Raw genomic sequence first — 16,229 nt, forward strand, 5'->3', positions numbered from 1 at the left:
GCATATAATGCATTCATAATCAGCCTGGCGCGCTGGATGACCTATGCAGGAAATATACAATCCCAAATTCAACTTCAGCCCAGACTGTGCATGTGCAAAGATTTAAGGTGTGAAAATCCTGCAATTTCTAATCCTGGGCTGGGCAGCTAGTATGGGACTAAAATAAGAGGTGTGAAACTCGCACTAAAAGTGCAAGTTTAAAAAAATTTGCACGTTAGTCGTCTACTAAAAGCTAAGATTAGTCTTGGGCTTTAGTATGGGTTTAAAAATGAGATGTGAAAAGCCTGCAAGTACATACTGCATAAAACACTAATGTCAACTACACAACCATACTACAACCTGACCGGGGGGGGGGGGGGGGGGGGGTATAAAGGAAGTGAGCATCAAATATTGAAAACCACGCTAGCCAGGGTTCTATATTTTCATTATGAACAGGAAACAGCATAATGAAGTAGATTTAGTGGGCAAACCATTTCGACAGTAATACTTTACGTGTTTAATCATTTCTGTTCTGACATATTCACATAAAACAAACATGGTTTAATGAAATCTAGGATGAAAATCAGTACTAACAAATATAAGCATACTTTATAGTCATGTGTAGTGTACATTTACTAATGTTTTGAAAAAGATTTGTGATATGACAAATCCTGAATGAATAAGATGCTGCATCCCCCCCCCCCCCCCTTCAGAAACCGGCCATACATTTTGCAGTGATCCTAGGAGTACGTCTCCTTGCTTCCCTTGAATACTTGGGGGGAAAATGATGTCATGGCAGGAGGCCGTAAGTACAATACCTGGCCAAGTCATACCAAAGACTTCCAAAAAATTGGACCTTCTGCAATCTAGCCAAGCACTCAGTATATTATGAGGATGGGGAGGGATGATAATAACATATGTTATGCAGAGCCCACTGGAAGATCAGCTAATAGCTGAAGTGGCTACCTAGGTAAATATGAGCTATTACTTAAAAGTCATGCTAAAAACACTTTCATGGAAAGCATGTCAGAGAGGTCACAGAACGTTTAGTATTTGAAAAAGTATTGACTATGCTGCAAAGAGATTTCAAACACTTTGACACCTTTGAAGATATTATGATCAGGTACAACCATTGATGGCGACTGTCAAATTGTCTTTTGACTTTATTGCGGTCCCTGAAGTAGACATTACTGTCAGACTAAACCTTGGAAGGGTACTATCAAAACCCTTCCTTTTAATTCCCTGGGGTGGGAATCAGCATATGGCACCTTACTAAATGTACAACTAGATTTTTCCAGCAGGAGTCCAACAAGCATTTTTTTTTTCCATAGCAATCTTTGCATTTGCGGTCAAAATAATGAAAGTTACTGTGAAAGATGCTTATTGCCTCTATAACAGGATTCCTGATATTGGACACAGTAGTAAAATTGTAATTCTTTTAAGGTGCCTCGCTCACTTCGTGAGAAAATATCTTCTTATTGCAAAAGAAACAATTTAACAAACACAATTAATATAATATTTCATATTACGGTAAAATTTAAAAACTAATCTTTGCCTATGACCACCCATGTCTCCTTTGTAATTTTTCTTCTTTCTTGTAGGTCTTCTCCTCCTCACTGAAGATCTTGTCGTACCCCTCCTCAAGCTCCACTTCTTCTGTTCTCGTTGCCATGGAAGCTGGTTGACGTGGGAGACCCAAGACAGCAGCATCCAGAGGGAGGACAACAAGGTCGTCATTCTGATCGGCGTAGAGGATACCAAAGTCCTCCAGGATTGCGCGGGCAGTCTTGGAGTTGAAGCTGATGGTGGTACCTGTTCTTTCCTGGACCCATTGTTCAATGGTCTTATCAAGGGCTGAACCAGATATACCACCTGAATAAACAGATAAAAGAACAATACAAATTAAATGCAAGCAAGTTCAAATTTCAAGCAGCACAGGGAAAAACTATCAAAAGTATGGGGGGGTAGGCTAACTCCCTTCCCTCACATTCAGCCCTAAGAATTTATAAATATTCCCAACAAAATTGGGTTAAACAGAGTAGCAAAGTGAATCATAGATAAGTTTTTCCCTATCCAATTAGTTCTAACCCCTATGCACACTGTTCCGACAAGAAAATACATCCCTCATGACTATATTAGTTAGTCTATTTTATCAGGGACTTTACTGAAATTACACCTACAAGGAAAACAATGAAGGGTTCCGTTGTACAAGAATTTATAGAAACAAACATGCATCATTCTGATTACCTAATAGTGGAGGAAGACTTGTTGGATCTCTGTTTGCTGCTTCCCTCACTGTGTCAGGTCTGTTTGTGAGCAGGAAGGTATAAGCCAACAGACACTCCTTGAAGCTCTCATCCTGCGCCCTGTCAACGACCAACGCAAGGAGCCCTCTATTGTTGGCAACGTTCTTAAAATAAAGAGTCTTGGATAGCTGCATCATATATCTAGTACGTCGATTCTTGTAACTGTTCCACCCACGAAGTCCAAAGATACCGGCTGCTGTGGCAGCGATAAGTGTCCATTGAAGCTGGATGTCAGCTAGAAATGTAACAGCTTTCATCAGTAAGCTGAGGGAACCGATGGATGCCATAGCCATCAGGAGACCTTGATCAAACCCACTCATCTTTATCTTGCCATCAGGAAGCAACTGCTCTATCGCTCCTGTGGGTATCTCTTTAAACATCTTTAGCATGAGCTTGTCTTGGCCCTTTGGTTTGACAGCGACAACAATGCGCTTGTAGAAGTGGACAGGAGCAGGCGGTGACCTCTTGGATGCCTTGTAGAAGGCCGACTTTGACAGACGTTTGTACCAGGGAGTGGTGTCCGCAGGTAGTTCCTTGCCTAGAGCCCAGAATCTAAGGGTCTGATAGTTCTTTGGATTCACGCTAACCTGGAGAAAGAAAAAAAAATCAAAAGAAGTTAAAGCAAATGTTCACCATTTGTGAGTAACAATTATGTTTGAAAATTGTAAAGCATATGCAATATTACAACCTTTGAATTAAATATTGACACTTGTGAACTACATCAACTTGCTATAAGAGGAGAAGCACATTCTAAACATTGCTGATCATAAACTTGCAATAGATGTATATTTATTCAATTGTCTCCTGTCAAACTAGAATTTTTTTTATAGCATGTTGATTTGTTTCTTTTTCAGGATGCAGCTGTTGCAATCAACCTCAAACCATTGATACAGGGATAACTGTTACAAGAAAATTTGTAATGCAAACTTACTGTATGCCATAATGGAACAAACGGACGGTCAACTAACTTTTGGATAATACCGAACTTGAGTTACTGAGGCGTTTGGTTTATAAGATATGACCAGTTCTTGGATAGATTGACGGTGATTGCCTAAGGTTCTCAGTCAGTCATAATCAAGCAATGTAACATGCAATACACCTACATCAAAACTACAATTATATCAAGATAACATCCCCATCTCTCTTATAGAAAAGCAGAGATGAAAAGGCTTAAATGCAGGAAGAACATTGCCCATGTGAGAGTGTCAAGAAAGCATCAGGCCAATTAGGACAATTGTGTTGAAGTACTGTATAAGCTGTTATTTTCGCAGGGGTTTTATTTCCGCGGATTTCACGAATTGCCGATCGGCCGCAAATCTAACAACATGCAAAAATATTGACACATTTGGTAATCAGTGCCATTCTCTGAAATAATGTGGAAGTGTTTGGTATATCTTCGGATCGCGAATTCAACGACCCGCGAAAATATCTGGAGCCCCGCGATTCGCGAAAAAATATGTACGCAAAAATAACAGCATATACAATAGCTTTGAATGATAAAAATCTTATCCTCTTTTCAGACTGGCTGGGAGGCTGATGTACAGTCAAACATGCCTTAGCAGTCATCTGTCTAAAGTGAAAACCTTTCTATTGTGGCCACATTTCAAAAGGAATCTGCTGTAAAGAACCTGTCTATAAAGGCCATGTGTCTACAATGGCCACTTTTCTGTTTCCCTTTGGTGGCCCTTTATTGCACTTACATTAACCCCTTCTCCTGCCATATGTTCATCAAGAGCCTTCTTCACAACATGGCTTGGAAGCTCATGGAAGTTGGCACTCTCCATCAGAGCCTGGAGTTTCTGCATCAACCAGAACTCACTGTCCTCTTTCTCCCGTTTCCCAAGTAATCGGTTAGCTATGGTGTCCTTATCTGGGTTTACAGGATCAAACAGTTGCTGCAAAGAATATCATTAAAGAAACAAGAATAAGTCCCTAGAGATTGCTTCTATGGAGTTTCGCCCAGCGATGTAAAGGAGGATTCAATAACAGGAGTAATGTATTATCAAATGACCATCAAATGAAAAAGAACAACTAAGAAGTCTGTTTGAAATTGGGGAAACAGAAAAGCAGTTTTATCCTAAATTTGGAGCTGATGAAAACTTGCAAATGTATCATACACCAAGAATCAAGGACAAAACTGCTATTAGATCAACCACTGGTGATTAATATAATTTAGTACAAAGTCTTCTTTCTTTTAACTTATGAATTCAGCATTTTTATAACTCAGACAATTCATGTTAACTGCATGTCCATTATACATTATTTCATGCTGCAGCATTGTTCACCTTTTTATTCTTAAAGTTCAAGTACCAAAGTAATGACATCACAAATTTTTTATTTTTTTATTTCAGCATATTTGATATCATATTTTGGTATGGCATGATGAAATACCTCAACCGAGACCGAATGGGAATCAGCCCATGGGGGGCCAAAGATATGACATAATATAATCATAATTAGCCCCACTGAAGTCAAAGGATTATTTGCCTGTTTTATAACATTTAGATCCATGCAAAAAAATGATATTTTCAATGGATTTATATACCACTCAAATGCATCCAATATTATAAATTAATATCAATGATGTATATAAAAAGAAATCAGGATTCAAAGGAATATACAAATAATTGTCAATACTGTTACTACAGAATTATGTCAGCATGCAAAGACTTAACAAGGAATACCTTTAGTTCTGCTAAGACACCATGGTACTGTTTGCTGATGGCATTGTCCATGGCGATGGCAAACTCCTCAAACCGTCTCCTCTCGGCGTCGGTAAGAAAGTCATCCTCCTGCATTAGTTCCCTGATGAGAGATCGTCTGGAGAGAGGGATGAATCTCTCCCGGAAGCCATCCTCGTCATTAGGGCCAACATCCAGGACGGGGTTCATACTCGTTGCCTTGGTCACAGCCTTATCTTGGGCGGGGTCCGATGACGGGGTTACTGCTGTAGTGGGGGTGCTGGTAGCTGTCGTGCTGGAGGTGGATGATGAAACCGATGATGATGACTGAGATGACGATGATGGCTGGGTAGATGATTGTGATGGTGATGAAGATTTTGGTGACGATGATGAAGCAGATGGTGTGGATGTGCTTGTTTGAGGAGCAGCTGAAGAGCAGTAGCAGTGCTGCTGCAGAGGCCGGGCCTGAAACTTCTGCTGTTTGTAGGAAAGGGAAACAATATTCGTGAGATAATGAAAGAGTACACAGCAATAAAATCATTAAAAATCTTAGATCTCTCTTGTAGCATCAAACCCATTTTTTTCACATTTAGCAAATACTCTCAAGGCCAGTGGTGGTTACTAGTTTTTATCCGACAGCTAAAAAGTACAACTGCTCATGAGTAGCCGGAAGGAATGATGGCTAACCGTCCTCTCCAATGGACCAGGATTTATGTCTTTAGTAGCAAGGGCATGCACACATCAACTAGGTTCAAACCCAGGGAGCTGAAATGGGAGAATGTGGCTCTACCGTTGAGCAATAAATCCTCCAAATACAAGTCATGTAGAAAATGGATTTTTAAAATGACATATCTTCCTCCATCATGGGATCGGGGTCTCATTCCAACTACAATCAATACCAGACAATCTACCTTATCTTTTTCTAGATTTCTGATTCTGTTTTTCTCTTTGTCTAATCTCTATTACATAATGCAACTTTTGCAGTGTTTAACTTTAGATATTTCCCTCCTTCTCCCTTTTTCTCCATAAAGACCTTTTCTTTTTCTTTAATGCCCCCCCCCCCCACCTTCTCCCTATATTTCTTTCTTTCTCTCTCTCTCTCTCCCTCATACATCTCTTTCCCTCCTCTTTCTCATTCCCCTTAAATCTCTCATAACCATTTTCTGTACATCTACATGTATCTAGCCTGATATATCGCTGTGTAACGGTTTTGAAAGTGGGGGGGGGGGGGCATGGATGGCTGACCATGCAAAAAATCATAATAAGATGGTCTAATTTACGTTTTTGTACACGGTTTTGGAAATTAAGGGCGGGGGCTGAAGCCCCGCAGCCCCCCCCCCCCTTTCCGCGGTCCCTGTTTTGGCTCTCCACAGGAAGCACTACTGTATCTTTTCTGTAGCTTTAGAGAACAAGCTACAACTGGGGCAGGGGGGGGGGTAGGGGTCATACAACTGTTCAGAAGTTACAAATCACTTTAGAGGCAACTTAATAAACAAGTGGTGATACAACATCTTTTGCATTTTAATTGCAACAGCAAAATTTGAAATACACAAATGAAGGTTGAAGTTCTTGCATCAATGCAAGTAATTACTAAACATTCTTCATGTAAGAGCATTTTATTTTTCCATATAATGATATTTAAAAAAAATTAAACACTGTCACAATTTGTGAAAACATCAGATATTATATATATATATAATGTTTTACAACAATTTAATCATGTTTTTTTTTTTTTAATACTGTCAGATTATTTGAAAACTACATGAAATTTTGGGCATCTCGTTTTGGCGCTCAAGACAAATATACATTATAACATAAAAGAGCCCTCGGTTATCCAGCTGTTTAGCGTTATTGGTAGTTATTTAAAGCAGCTTTATACTCTAGCTCTCTTTCAAACTTTGGAGGCACAAATAACTTTAAATGTCATACACAATATACATGTAGTTACACACCTCCTCTACAAGTTCAATTACCTGATCAGAGTACAAGTAGAATTCAGAACTGCTAAAAATAAATTATAATGACATCTTTCATAAGGTTATCATCATATTGAAGTCTTGTGACTTATTATCATTTCAAAGGCTATGGTCAAGCACTGTGTGAATCATTTGCATATGTTGTTTGATAATTAATTCAAATAAATACAAAAATACTGCCAAAAAGCAGAATACAATATGTATCAGAGTGAGTGGGTAGGGGAGCTGGGGGGGGGGTTCTTTTAGCAAAATCTATGAAAAGCCACAACACACCAGTGTTGTTTTGGTCTATGAAGCTTTGAACAACGTTCTTTGAGAACAATTATATATGTCAGTGTGTAGAATTTCCAATTATTTTAACTGAAGTTAAAATATGCTTTTAATTGAATATACATGTAGATCAAATAGTCTTACATCAGACTCAATATCTGTTGTGGACTATTATCACTACTACACACATGTCTATTCTTCATATTAATAAAGCATACATCTTTTTAATATTCGTTGTGGTAAATGCAGACATGACCTACACAAAAGAGAAATACATTTAGTAAAATGTAACTTGGCAGGTGGACGGATTTGTTTTTTCACATTGAGAAACCAAAATAATGTAACAGTTTTTAAAAAAAGACCCTGCACTGAGCATGATACATAGACTTTAAAAATCAAGAGTTCCACATACAGTAAAAGATAAAAAATTAAGCCAAGCTCAGATGCATGAGGATCTCCTCCATTCATTATTCATTTATTATATTAAGTAAGGAGTCATTAAACATTAAAATGCAGAGTGATTTGTGTCAAGAATTAAGTTATCATCAGTCCAAACTCTTTGGACGAGGGTTCATTTTGACAGTGTAGACATCTTTACCATAAAGTCCTGTCATAAAAGTCAGAAACATGTTGTCATTGGTGATAGTCACCCGAGCAAACCCCCCTAAACTTGCGACGTTATCATCCATAAACTTGAGCCATGAAGGAGGGATGGAATCTGCATGCCTGCGAGATGGCTCAACTATATCCGCCGATCCTATTACAAAGTACTCTACAGTGGAGTTATCCTGCTTGATGTGCTGGAGATTATGGTCATGTCCACAGAAGTAGGCAGTGACATTGTACTTTTCAAGAAGAGGGAGCAACCTGTCAACAAGAATCTTGGTTGGTCCATGTTCTGCAATGGACCAGACCGGGAAGTGTCCACCAACGATGAGGTAGTCAGCAGACTTGGAAGCTTCTAATTGCTTCTCAAGCCAATCCCATTGTTCCTCTGCAGCTGTGGTACTAGAAGGTCCTGGAAGGTCAGATCCTGTTGTCTTGTCGTGGGTGTTCCCACACAGAATAACAGTATCCACAAGGATGATGGCTAACCTCCTGTTGAAGTTGGGAATCTCAAAGGTGTGACTGTGGTAGTAATCAGGAAACATCCATCTCTGAGACACCTTAGTGTAAGCCACCTGTGCAGATATATTTCCATAGTGATCATGGTTTCCTCCAACCACATACCAGGGAATCTGCATCGAAGGCCACTGGAAGACATCCTCATAGGTCTCGTTAAACCGTGGATCGTCCACACTAGTCACCCCTTTCTCATAGAAATTGTCTCCAAGAGCGAGAATAAACTTGGCAATGTGATCCGAAGCGGTATTGGACATCTGATTTGCAACAGCCCACTGAAAAGGGCTGAAGTACGGCCATATTGGAATGCCACCCCAGTCGGCTAGGACCAGAAACGTGTAATTGTTTGCTACTGTCTGGAACTTTGGCTTATTCCCTGGAGAAGCAGCAAACCTGCTAATCGCAAAAACTGCACACACCTGCAGCATACATGTATACAGAAGAAGCTTCATGGCTGTTCTTTCCCTTCTTTTATCCTGATAACTTCAAAAGTTGATGTGTTTCTTTAATGACAGTAACTATAGTGTGCATTCATGAGAAATTCTTCTGCCAGTGTCCGTGTGTTGAAGAGTGCATGGATACTGAACACCCCTGACTTTCTGTTCTGTCCTCTTCTTAGCTATCGCCTTCAAGGATAATAACAACGAGAGCACACATCCTAAAGAAAAATGAAATAGACTTTGATCAGTAATATCTTTGTAGGGGACTTCAGATATTGGTGATATAAATTATTTGTTTACTTCCTGATTTCACCCCTAGTCTTGGTCTTCAGACTAATCTGCAGAATATTTTTACTGCTTTACCATTCAATCTGCATTACATGTACTTTTTCTTCATTGTCTATTTCTATCTCCAATCCCCCTCTCTCACTCTTCTCTCTAACCCCTCTCCTCCTCTTTCCCTACCTTTCTCTCCCTTCTCTCTTTTTTTACTCTTTCCCTCCCTGTCATTCTCGAGTTACCTCACCTGCATCACTCCTCATCGACTTACACTGAAAGTACCAAAAATTACTCAACCATGAAAAATATATACAAAAATACAATACCACTAAAATAATGTTTGCTTACGGGGGGGGGGGGGGGGGACTGCGCAAACCTGTTTTTTGTCACAATTGCAGAGTGGATTCATTGAAACGTTGATCAACAAGTCTTCACACAAGACTAGCACAGATACAAGTACTATAATTGACAGGGGCCTTAGGCTGCATATTCAGACCTCTTTCCTCGAGTGAAGGGCTTGCACAGCATACCCAATGAACAACCCAGGGCAATCCCGTTATTCTCTTTTTTAAAATGTCATATCTAACTCTAATCAATCTCACCATCAACAGGACATCAATTATGGGGGTCTGTGGCTAGTTTGCAAGCATACATGTAGTCTCAAAGTTACATGTAATACCATGTCTAGGAAGGAGACTACACTCTGAATCTTATGTGTGTGTAAAATAAGCAGCCACAGTATATGAGTGAATCTATATGTAGTCTCACTACTTCAGACTCTGCATTATGCACTATGCAAAAACCAAACTCCATTGCCTACAGACTAGAATCTGGCTTGCAGTCTATTCTCATTCAAAATATTATTTTGATCATAGCCATCTATAAATTAAACCCTTGTAGAGTGAGTGAGTGAGTGATGAACATATGGTGAGACATACTATACAATGTGATTGCAGGAAGGGATTATCATTGCAAAATATAGATTAGCCTAGCATCACTGATGCTAGATCAGGCAATGCTAATAGCATTGCTATAATCTGTACAGCGCACAAAGAAAACTTGTCTTGAAAATGTAAAAACAAAAACATGGTGATGAATCTCCAAACAAAAATACACAAGATTGACCAATTTCATATAAATCTACATGTCAAACATATTATTTGAGCTCCTGTCCATAAAAGAAGTTGTTGCTCTACAAATTATGTTTTCCGCCAACTATCACTTCCCATCTCTTTATATGTATTATCCTTTGTGTAGTGACTGAATATTTCTGACTGAATGCACTCTCATGTAGTGAAATGCAGGTAGACTCTTTCACATTGAGTTGAATAACAATTAAAGTCAAAATTCCAAGTCTAATTTTGCCTAAACTGAACAGATTTCTGTGGTTCCAAGGAGGCATGACAGCTTAGTTAGTTCAGCTTGGATTCTGGGCTTTCATTCCCACTTGGTGACTAGTAACCTTTGGTATTAAAGGCTTTTATCCTCATCACCTAGTGGGTGTTTCATAAAGCTGTTTGTAAGTTAAGAATGACTTTAAGAACGACTGGTGATCCTTTCTTGTGGTAAATGGTATATTCATTGGCGATGGTTAAGCACTTAAGAAAGGATCACCAGTCGTTCTTAAAGTCCCTCTTAACTTACCAACAGCTTTATGAAACACCCACCAGGTCCCTCAGAGATCAGAGAGGAGCTTAAAGGGGAGTCAACCCTTAAAAAAAAAATTTGCTTTTAGAGGAAAAAGAAAAATCAGACAAGTTGGTAGGTAAAAGTTTGAACAATATCAGACAAACAATAAGAAAGTTATGAATTTTTGTAAAAATTGGTTATCACTATACCCATGGAGACTTCAAATTGGCCGTATATGTGATGTCATACTCATAGTGATGTAAGGCAAGGACCACTCTTCCGTGTACACCAATACATAAAACAGATAAAATGTAATTTCTTTCAAAAGTTTTACTTCAAATCAAATTTTTCTTTCACAAGGGCATAAAACAAATACATACCTGGGTTATATTTAGATTACTGCCCCAGGGGAATGGGTACCCTGAAAACCACAAATCCCTGATGGCCTATGGGGAAGTTGTCCTTGCCCCTTGTCATAATTTACCTACCCAGTTTCCATAGTCTTAGGGATCTCAATTTTAAATCAGCCATAACTTTCTTATTGCTTGTTTGATTTTCTTTCAAACTTTTGCCATTCTTTTCATTTATTTTTCTCCTTTCCAACATAACATAAGGCTGGTTTCCCATTTAAGTCCTCTGGTTGCTTGCTTACAAGCATTCAGTGTGAACACACCCCGAGTCATTTTGTATGTGAAATCACTCTCAACTGAATGTTCCAACAAATGTAGTGAATGCACAAGTGCATTGAAATCAATACACAAATCTTGTAATCTATACATACACTGATGCATGCCACTAAATTATCCTAACATAAACTTAAGATATGTGGTAGTATTTGTGAACCCAGTACTCCAAAAAGGCTTCCACAACCCCTCTAGGAGGCATTTGGACCTCAATAACATGGAAAAAAGCTGCCATAGTCGTCAAGCTTTCAACCACCACTGTACAAAATCCACAGATATTTTATCAAAATTTTTACCTTAGATATAATTATATATTGACTGGCCTTGAGGGAAACATCAAATATATATTTTGTCCATGACAGAATCATATTGGCCAGAGTCTTTGGACGAGAGCAATATGGTTATTTTAAGGGCAATATTTGATGTTCCCCAACAGAAAATCCAGTCATTATATTTATCATCAATATCATCCAAATCAGACAACTATAGCATAAATTATGAAAGTTTAGATATTTCTTTTAAGAATATGGAGCATGTTTCAGCGGCGTAACAGGGGTCGGTGGCCAGGGGGGGGGCAAGAGCCAAACATTTCCCGGTCATATCATGGTATGAACAGGCGTAATGGTGTAATGAGGAGACTATTTTGAGAAAGCCAGATATTGTGTAACGGGGAAAATTTATCTTTAAAAAAAGCTGCGAGCGAGCAAAAATTTTGACCTTTTTAATACAAAAATCAAATTTTGTGATAGATTTTGACATGATATCCAGAGAATAATATATTTTACTCTTTTCTCTTTAGATTCCTTCTTTGTGGTCTGTACGCCACTGTGAACAGGATTCTTTGCGGCAGTAGCGTGAAGAGTAACCAAAAAATGTGAGGGGCGGAGTATAGCACATGTGCTAAAAAGCTTCTTTATGTACGTCCCAAGCAAGCGAAGCGAGCGAGAAAAAAATCACCTTTTCATGAGAATCTAACTTTGAGCTATTTTTTGACATAAGTTCAGTAAATTAAATCATATCCTACACTTTTCCTTTGCTTTTCTTTCCTCCTTTTTTTGTTCTTGTCTGTAAAACTTTTTGGGGCCATGGTTGGGGTCCGGGGCGGAGCCCCCGGAACTTCTTGATATCAAAGCCATTTAAACCACGCAGATTGCCGATATTTTAATCAAATCACGGGCATATACAATATAGCTTTTACACAACACATTTATTTAACCCAGTTGCGTGATGAACCAAATATTTTGAGGGGCAAAACTTAGCAATGTGGGAAAAGTTTATATAAAGTCACCAATGTGCAAAGCGAGCTGGAAAAAATTGCCCAATGAAATTAAATTCTAATTATGTGATAGATTTTTCCATTATATTCAGCAAATAACACATTTCATTGGTTCCATTCATTTCATTATACGTTGTCTCCTATAATTTCTTTTATTTCCTCTTGGGTGTGGAACCAAGACCCCCCCTCCGCGCCTGTATGCCAGTGATTGAACGGGGGGCGTTATAGAGCCATTTGAAGGTTATAAATGAAGAGCAATTACTACGTGGGGTCTGGAGCAAAGCCCCGGTAGCTTATGTGCATAAAATTTAGCAAGCATATAGCACAACGTTGTATGCAGTCCATCTTTCTTCCAGCTCTTTAATTTCAATCATTGGCAGCCCGACTGTGTTATTACTTTTTTCTTGTCCCTTTTCTTTGTTTTCCAATTTAGCTTTTGACTAATTACATTCTACCTTCGTTTCCCGTTATTGTTTGCCATTTTGTCATCTTTTTTATTTATTTCCCACCTTGCTATTGCATTACATAGGCGTATTTTGGAATGATTTGTTCTTTCTAAAATGTTATTTCGTATATTTTCCCGCTTTCCTTCCTTTTCCATTAAAAAAAATTTCTTCGTTTCTTTTCACTTTTCCCTTTCCCTTTTTTTCTCCCTCCTTTTTTTTATTTTCCCATTTTTATTTTATTTTCCCGGTGAAATCCGCCAGGGGGGCAACTTGCCCCCCCTGCCGCCCGCCTGTTACGCCACTGGCATGTTTATATATCAGGGGCTAGGCTGTGCACTTTACCAATATGACGTAATTGTAATTGAAAAATTGCCTGCCTAGGGACACGTATATCCAGCACCAGGATCTAGCACTGTCTTTATATGATGTATATATTGTTGTTGCGTGTATCATTATGAAGCATATTTCTTTCTACGCATCCTCAAATGCCCGGATGTTAGACCAGGGAAAATAAAAAGGTATACTTTGCATCGTCTCTGCATGCAACTTCAATACAAGCATAGAGACCGAGGAAAATACAAATAATATATCTATCCCTTCCCGATATTCAAAAAATCTAGTGCAATACGGTTTTGTAAATGACCAGCTCAGATGTCTGATACATGTAATAATTTGCGATATAAAACTGCAATAAACAATAACTAATTTCACTCAATAAAGTCATCGTTTTGTGCATTTTTTTGTTACCACAGGTGTTGACTTTCTACAATGCACAAATGCTATATATATGCGCTATATTGTTGCCTAAAAGATCAATACTGTTATGTTTTCACTTCATTAGTACTAGGAGTGACCACAACCCACTATTTTTACAATTCTCACCTCCTTCTTCATCTCCTCTCCCCTGACTTTCTTTCCCTTCTTTATAAGTTTTTTTTTTTTTGGGGGGGGGGGTGGTGCCACCAAATCTAGATCTGCCTACATGTACATTTATTATTTTTTGTGAGTGGGATGTGCATGTGTGTTTTTCTTCTTTTTTTCTCTATTTTCTTTATTATATTTCTTAATTTCTTTTCAATAATAAATAGCCGTGTGGGAAAGAGTTCCTCTTGTGACTGCCACCCAAAATAACAAAAGATTGTTGAGACTTCCGGTTCATTTACTTCCCGTTTCTCTATCGTTTTTTTTTTCCAGTGTTTTTTTACCTTAGCTGGGACTCGAACTCACGTCGTATGCTGGCGAGAAAAGCTGATACCGAAAGGGGTTTTCTACTTCTAGCGATCATAAGCTGATACTTTGACTAGTCTAGACTTTCAGACCCTTAACTGACTAAATAAACTGATGTCTATGGACAATTACACGCTCGATTCTGCTCGAAAAATTGGACGGAATATATTTTGGTTTGTAGATTCTAGACTTTATTTCCACTCTCCCAATTATGATCTAGGCCTAGACTATATTAGGGCTAGACTAGACATATTATTTTGAACCTTCTCCATAGACCAGATTTTCATTTTTGGCATTATCCTGGTTTAAGTCACCGCTCCATTCACTGCCGTTTTTTCGTCAGCAGCGGTGACTTCTTTCCTCTCCAATTGAGCAAAAAAAACGAACAAAAAACATTTATATCTGGAGATTCTATTGGGAATTCCATATAGATACCATTTTCTTTCTTCTTCTGTTTCTATATTTTTACTTTTTTAATAAACCGAAGATATGGAGTAAGGAGCACTTATACATGCTTTTGAAAGACACATTATTAAAACCAATAAACTAACACTCACATCCATGAAAGGAAAACACACGCACGAGTACTAACTGTTAAATCTAACAAACGATGTTTAAACAAAATACTCAGAAGTTTTGAATACTACACAACGCCTTTCCTCGGTGAATCTATATCTCACACACAGTGCAATTAACAATTAATCGAATGACGAGAGCTGTACAGGGGAGGGTGGAATCCCTCTCGCTTAGCCTGGCGGAAATCATCGGATATCGATGCATAGCGCCACCTCCACACTAAACTCAACCAACCAACAACTTTGTACACAACGAGCGCACACACACTGACAAGTGACAGTGACACACACGAGAGGTCCGGGGAGTGTTTCATCAACATTTTTGTCCGACAAGTTGTCAGATCTGATATCTTTCCTTGATTCTGATTGGCTGAGAGACACTGTTACTATGGTAACTGTCGGATAAAACAGGACTTGTTGGATAAAACTTCTGACAAGTCCTTTCATGAAACGCTCCCCAGGATAAGGCCTTTATTTTCGATTTTTGGTGGCTGTCGCAACAGGATCTCTTCCCGCAGTGTGAAAGAAGGAGATCATATAATTATCGTCTGGAAACAACCCACTAACGTTACTTAGTCACGTCAACAACATACATGTAGCGTCGCCGTCGGTCACTAAACTAACTAAAGCCAAGCCCAAGGAGCGCCGGAGCTCAGCTCAGGAGCGCACCCTGGTCCCTGCGAGTATTTACTAACACAGAATTCAAGAGGTGGGACCATAGTAATGAAATTCTCGACATCATATCTACACAGGGTCACAGGAATAAAAGTTGAATTGTAGCAGTATTTCTAACATGATTGGTAGCTTTAACTGTAAGATGATTTCATACATACCGTCTGTCCAGTCATGCAACCAAAGCGCAATGGCCATGGTTGTAATCTGAGTAAATATCTTGCAGCCATCATGATTCGCCGATCGTCTGACTCGAGCAGCACCAGCACTGAGTACGATATACGGTACGATATGATACGAGCAACTACATTCAAGTCAAAGATACCGGTAGCGGTATACTACCCTTTTGCAAAGATAAGCCGAAATTGGTGGATGGGTTGGTTGGTTGGTAGGTAGATGGATACTTGGTGGATCATTGATGGACTGATGAATGAATAGATTGGTTGGTTTGTTGGTAGATGGATAATTGGTGGATCATTGGATGGACTGATAAATTAATAGATTGGTTGGTTGGTTGGTTAATTATTTAATTAACTAATTAATTGATGGATAAATGGATAAATCAATTAATGGATAAATCATGGATGGATGGGTTGATTGATGAATGGGTAGATAGATGAATAATTGGTGGATGGACTGATGAATGAATAGATTCATGGATGGATCGG

At 38.8% G+C, this 16,229-nt stretch overlaps 2 protein-coding genes across 2 annotated transcripts; both read right to left on the reverse strand.

Moving 5' to 3' along the window:
* Positions 1-472: 472 nt before the first annotated feature.
* On the reverse strand, positions 473-6,126 carry LOC129277066 (transmembrane protein 143-like). Its single transcript, XM_054913343.2, has 5 exons — positions 6,079-6,126; positions 4,970-5,443; positions 3,986-4,180; positions 2,227-2,872; positions 473-1,851 (listed from the first exon to the last, which is right to left on the reverse strand). Exons 1-5 carry the CDS (start codon positions 6,124-6,126, stop codon positions 1,535-1,537), a joined length of 1,680 nt encoding a protein of 559 aa, XP_054769318.2. The 3' UTR covers positions 473-1,534.
* Positions 6,127-6,459: 333 nt separating this feature from the next.
* On the reverse strand, positions 6,460-15,911 carry LOC129253907 (tartrate-resistant acid phosphatase type 5-like). Its single transcript, XM_054892341.2, has 2 exons — positions 15,723-15,911; positions 6,460-8,992 (listed from the first exon to the last, which is right to left on the reverse strand). The coding sequence occupies exon 2, from the start codon at positions 8,784-8,786 to the stop codon at positions 7,758-7,760; it is 1,029 nt and encodes a 342-aa protein (XP_054748316.2). The 5' UTR covers positions 8,787-8,992; positions 15,723-15,911; the 3' UTR covers positions 6,460-7,757.
* Between the last annotated feature and the right edge of the window lie 318 nt (positions 15,912-16,229).

Source organism: Lytechinus pictus, chromosome 2, assembly GCF_037042905.1.
Source record: "Lytechinus pictus isolate F3 Inbred chromosome 2, Lp3.0, whole genome shotgun sequence".
NCBI lineage: Eukaryota > Metazoa > Echinodermata > Echinoidea > Temnopleuroida > Toxopneustidae > Lytechinus > Lytechinus pictus.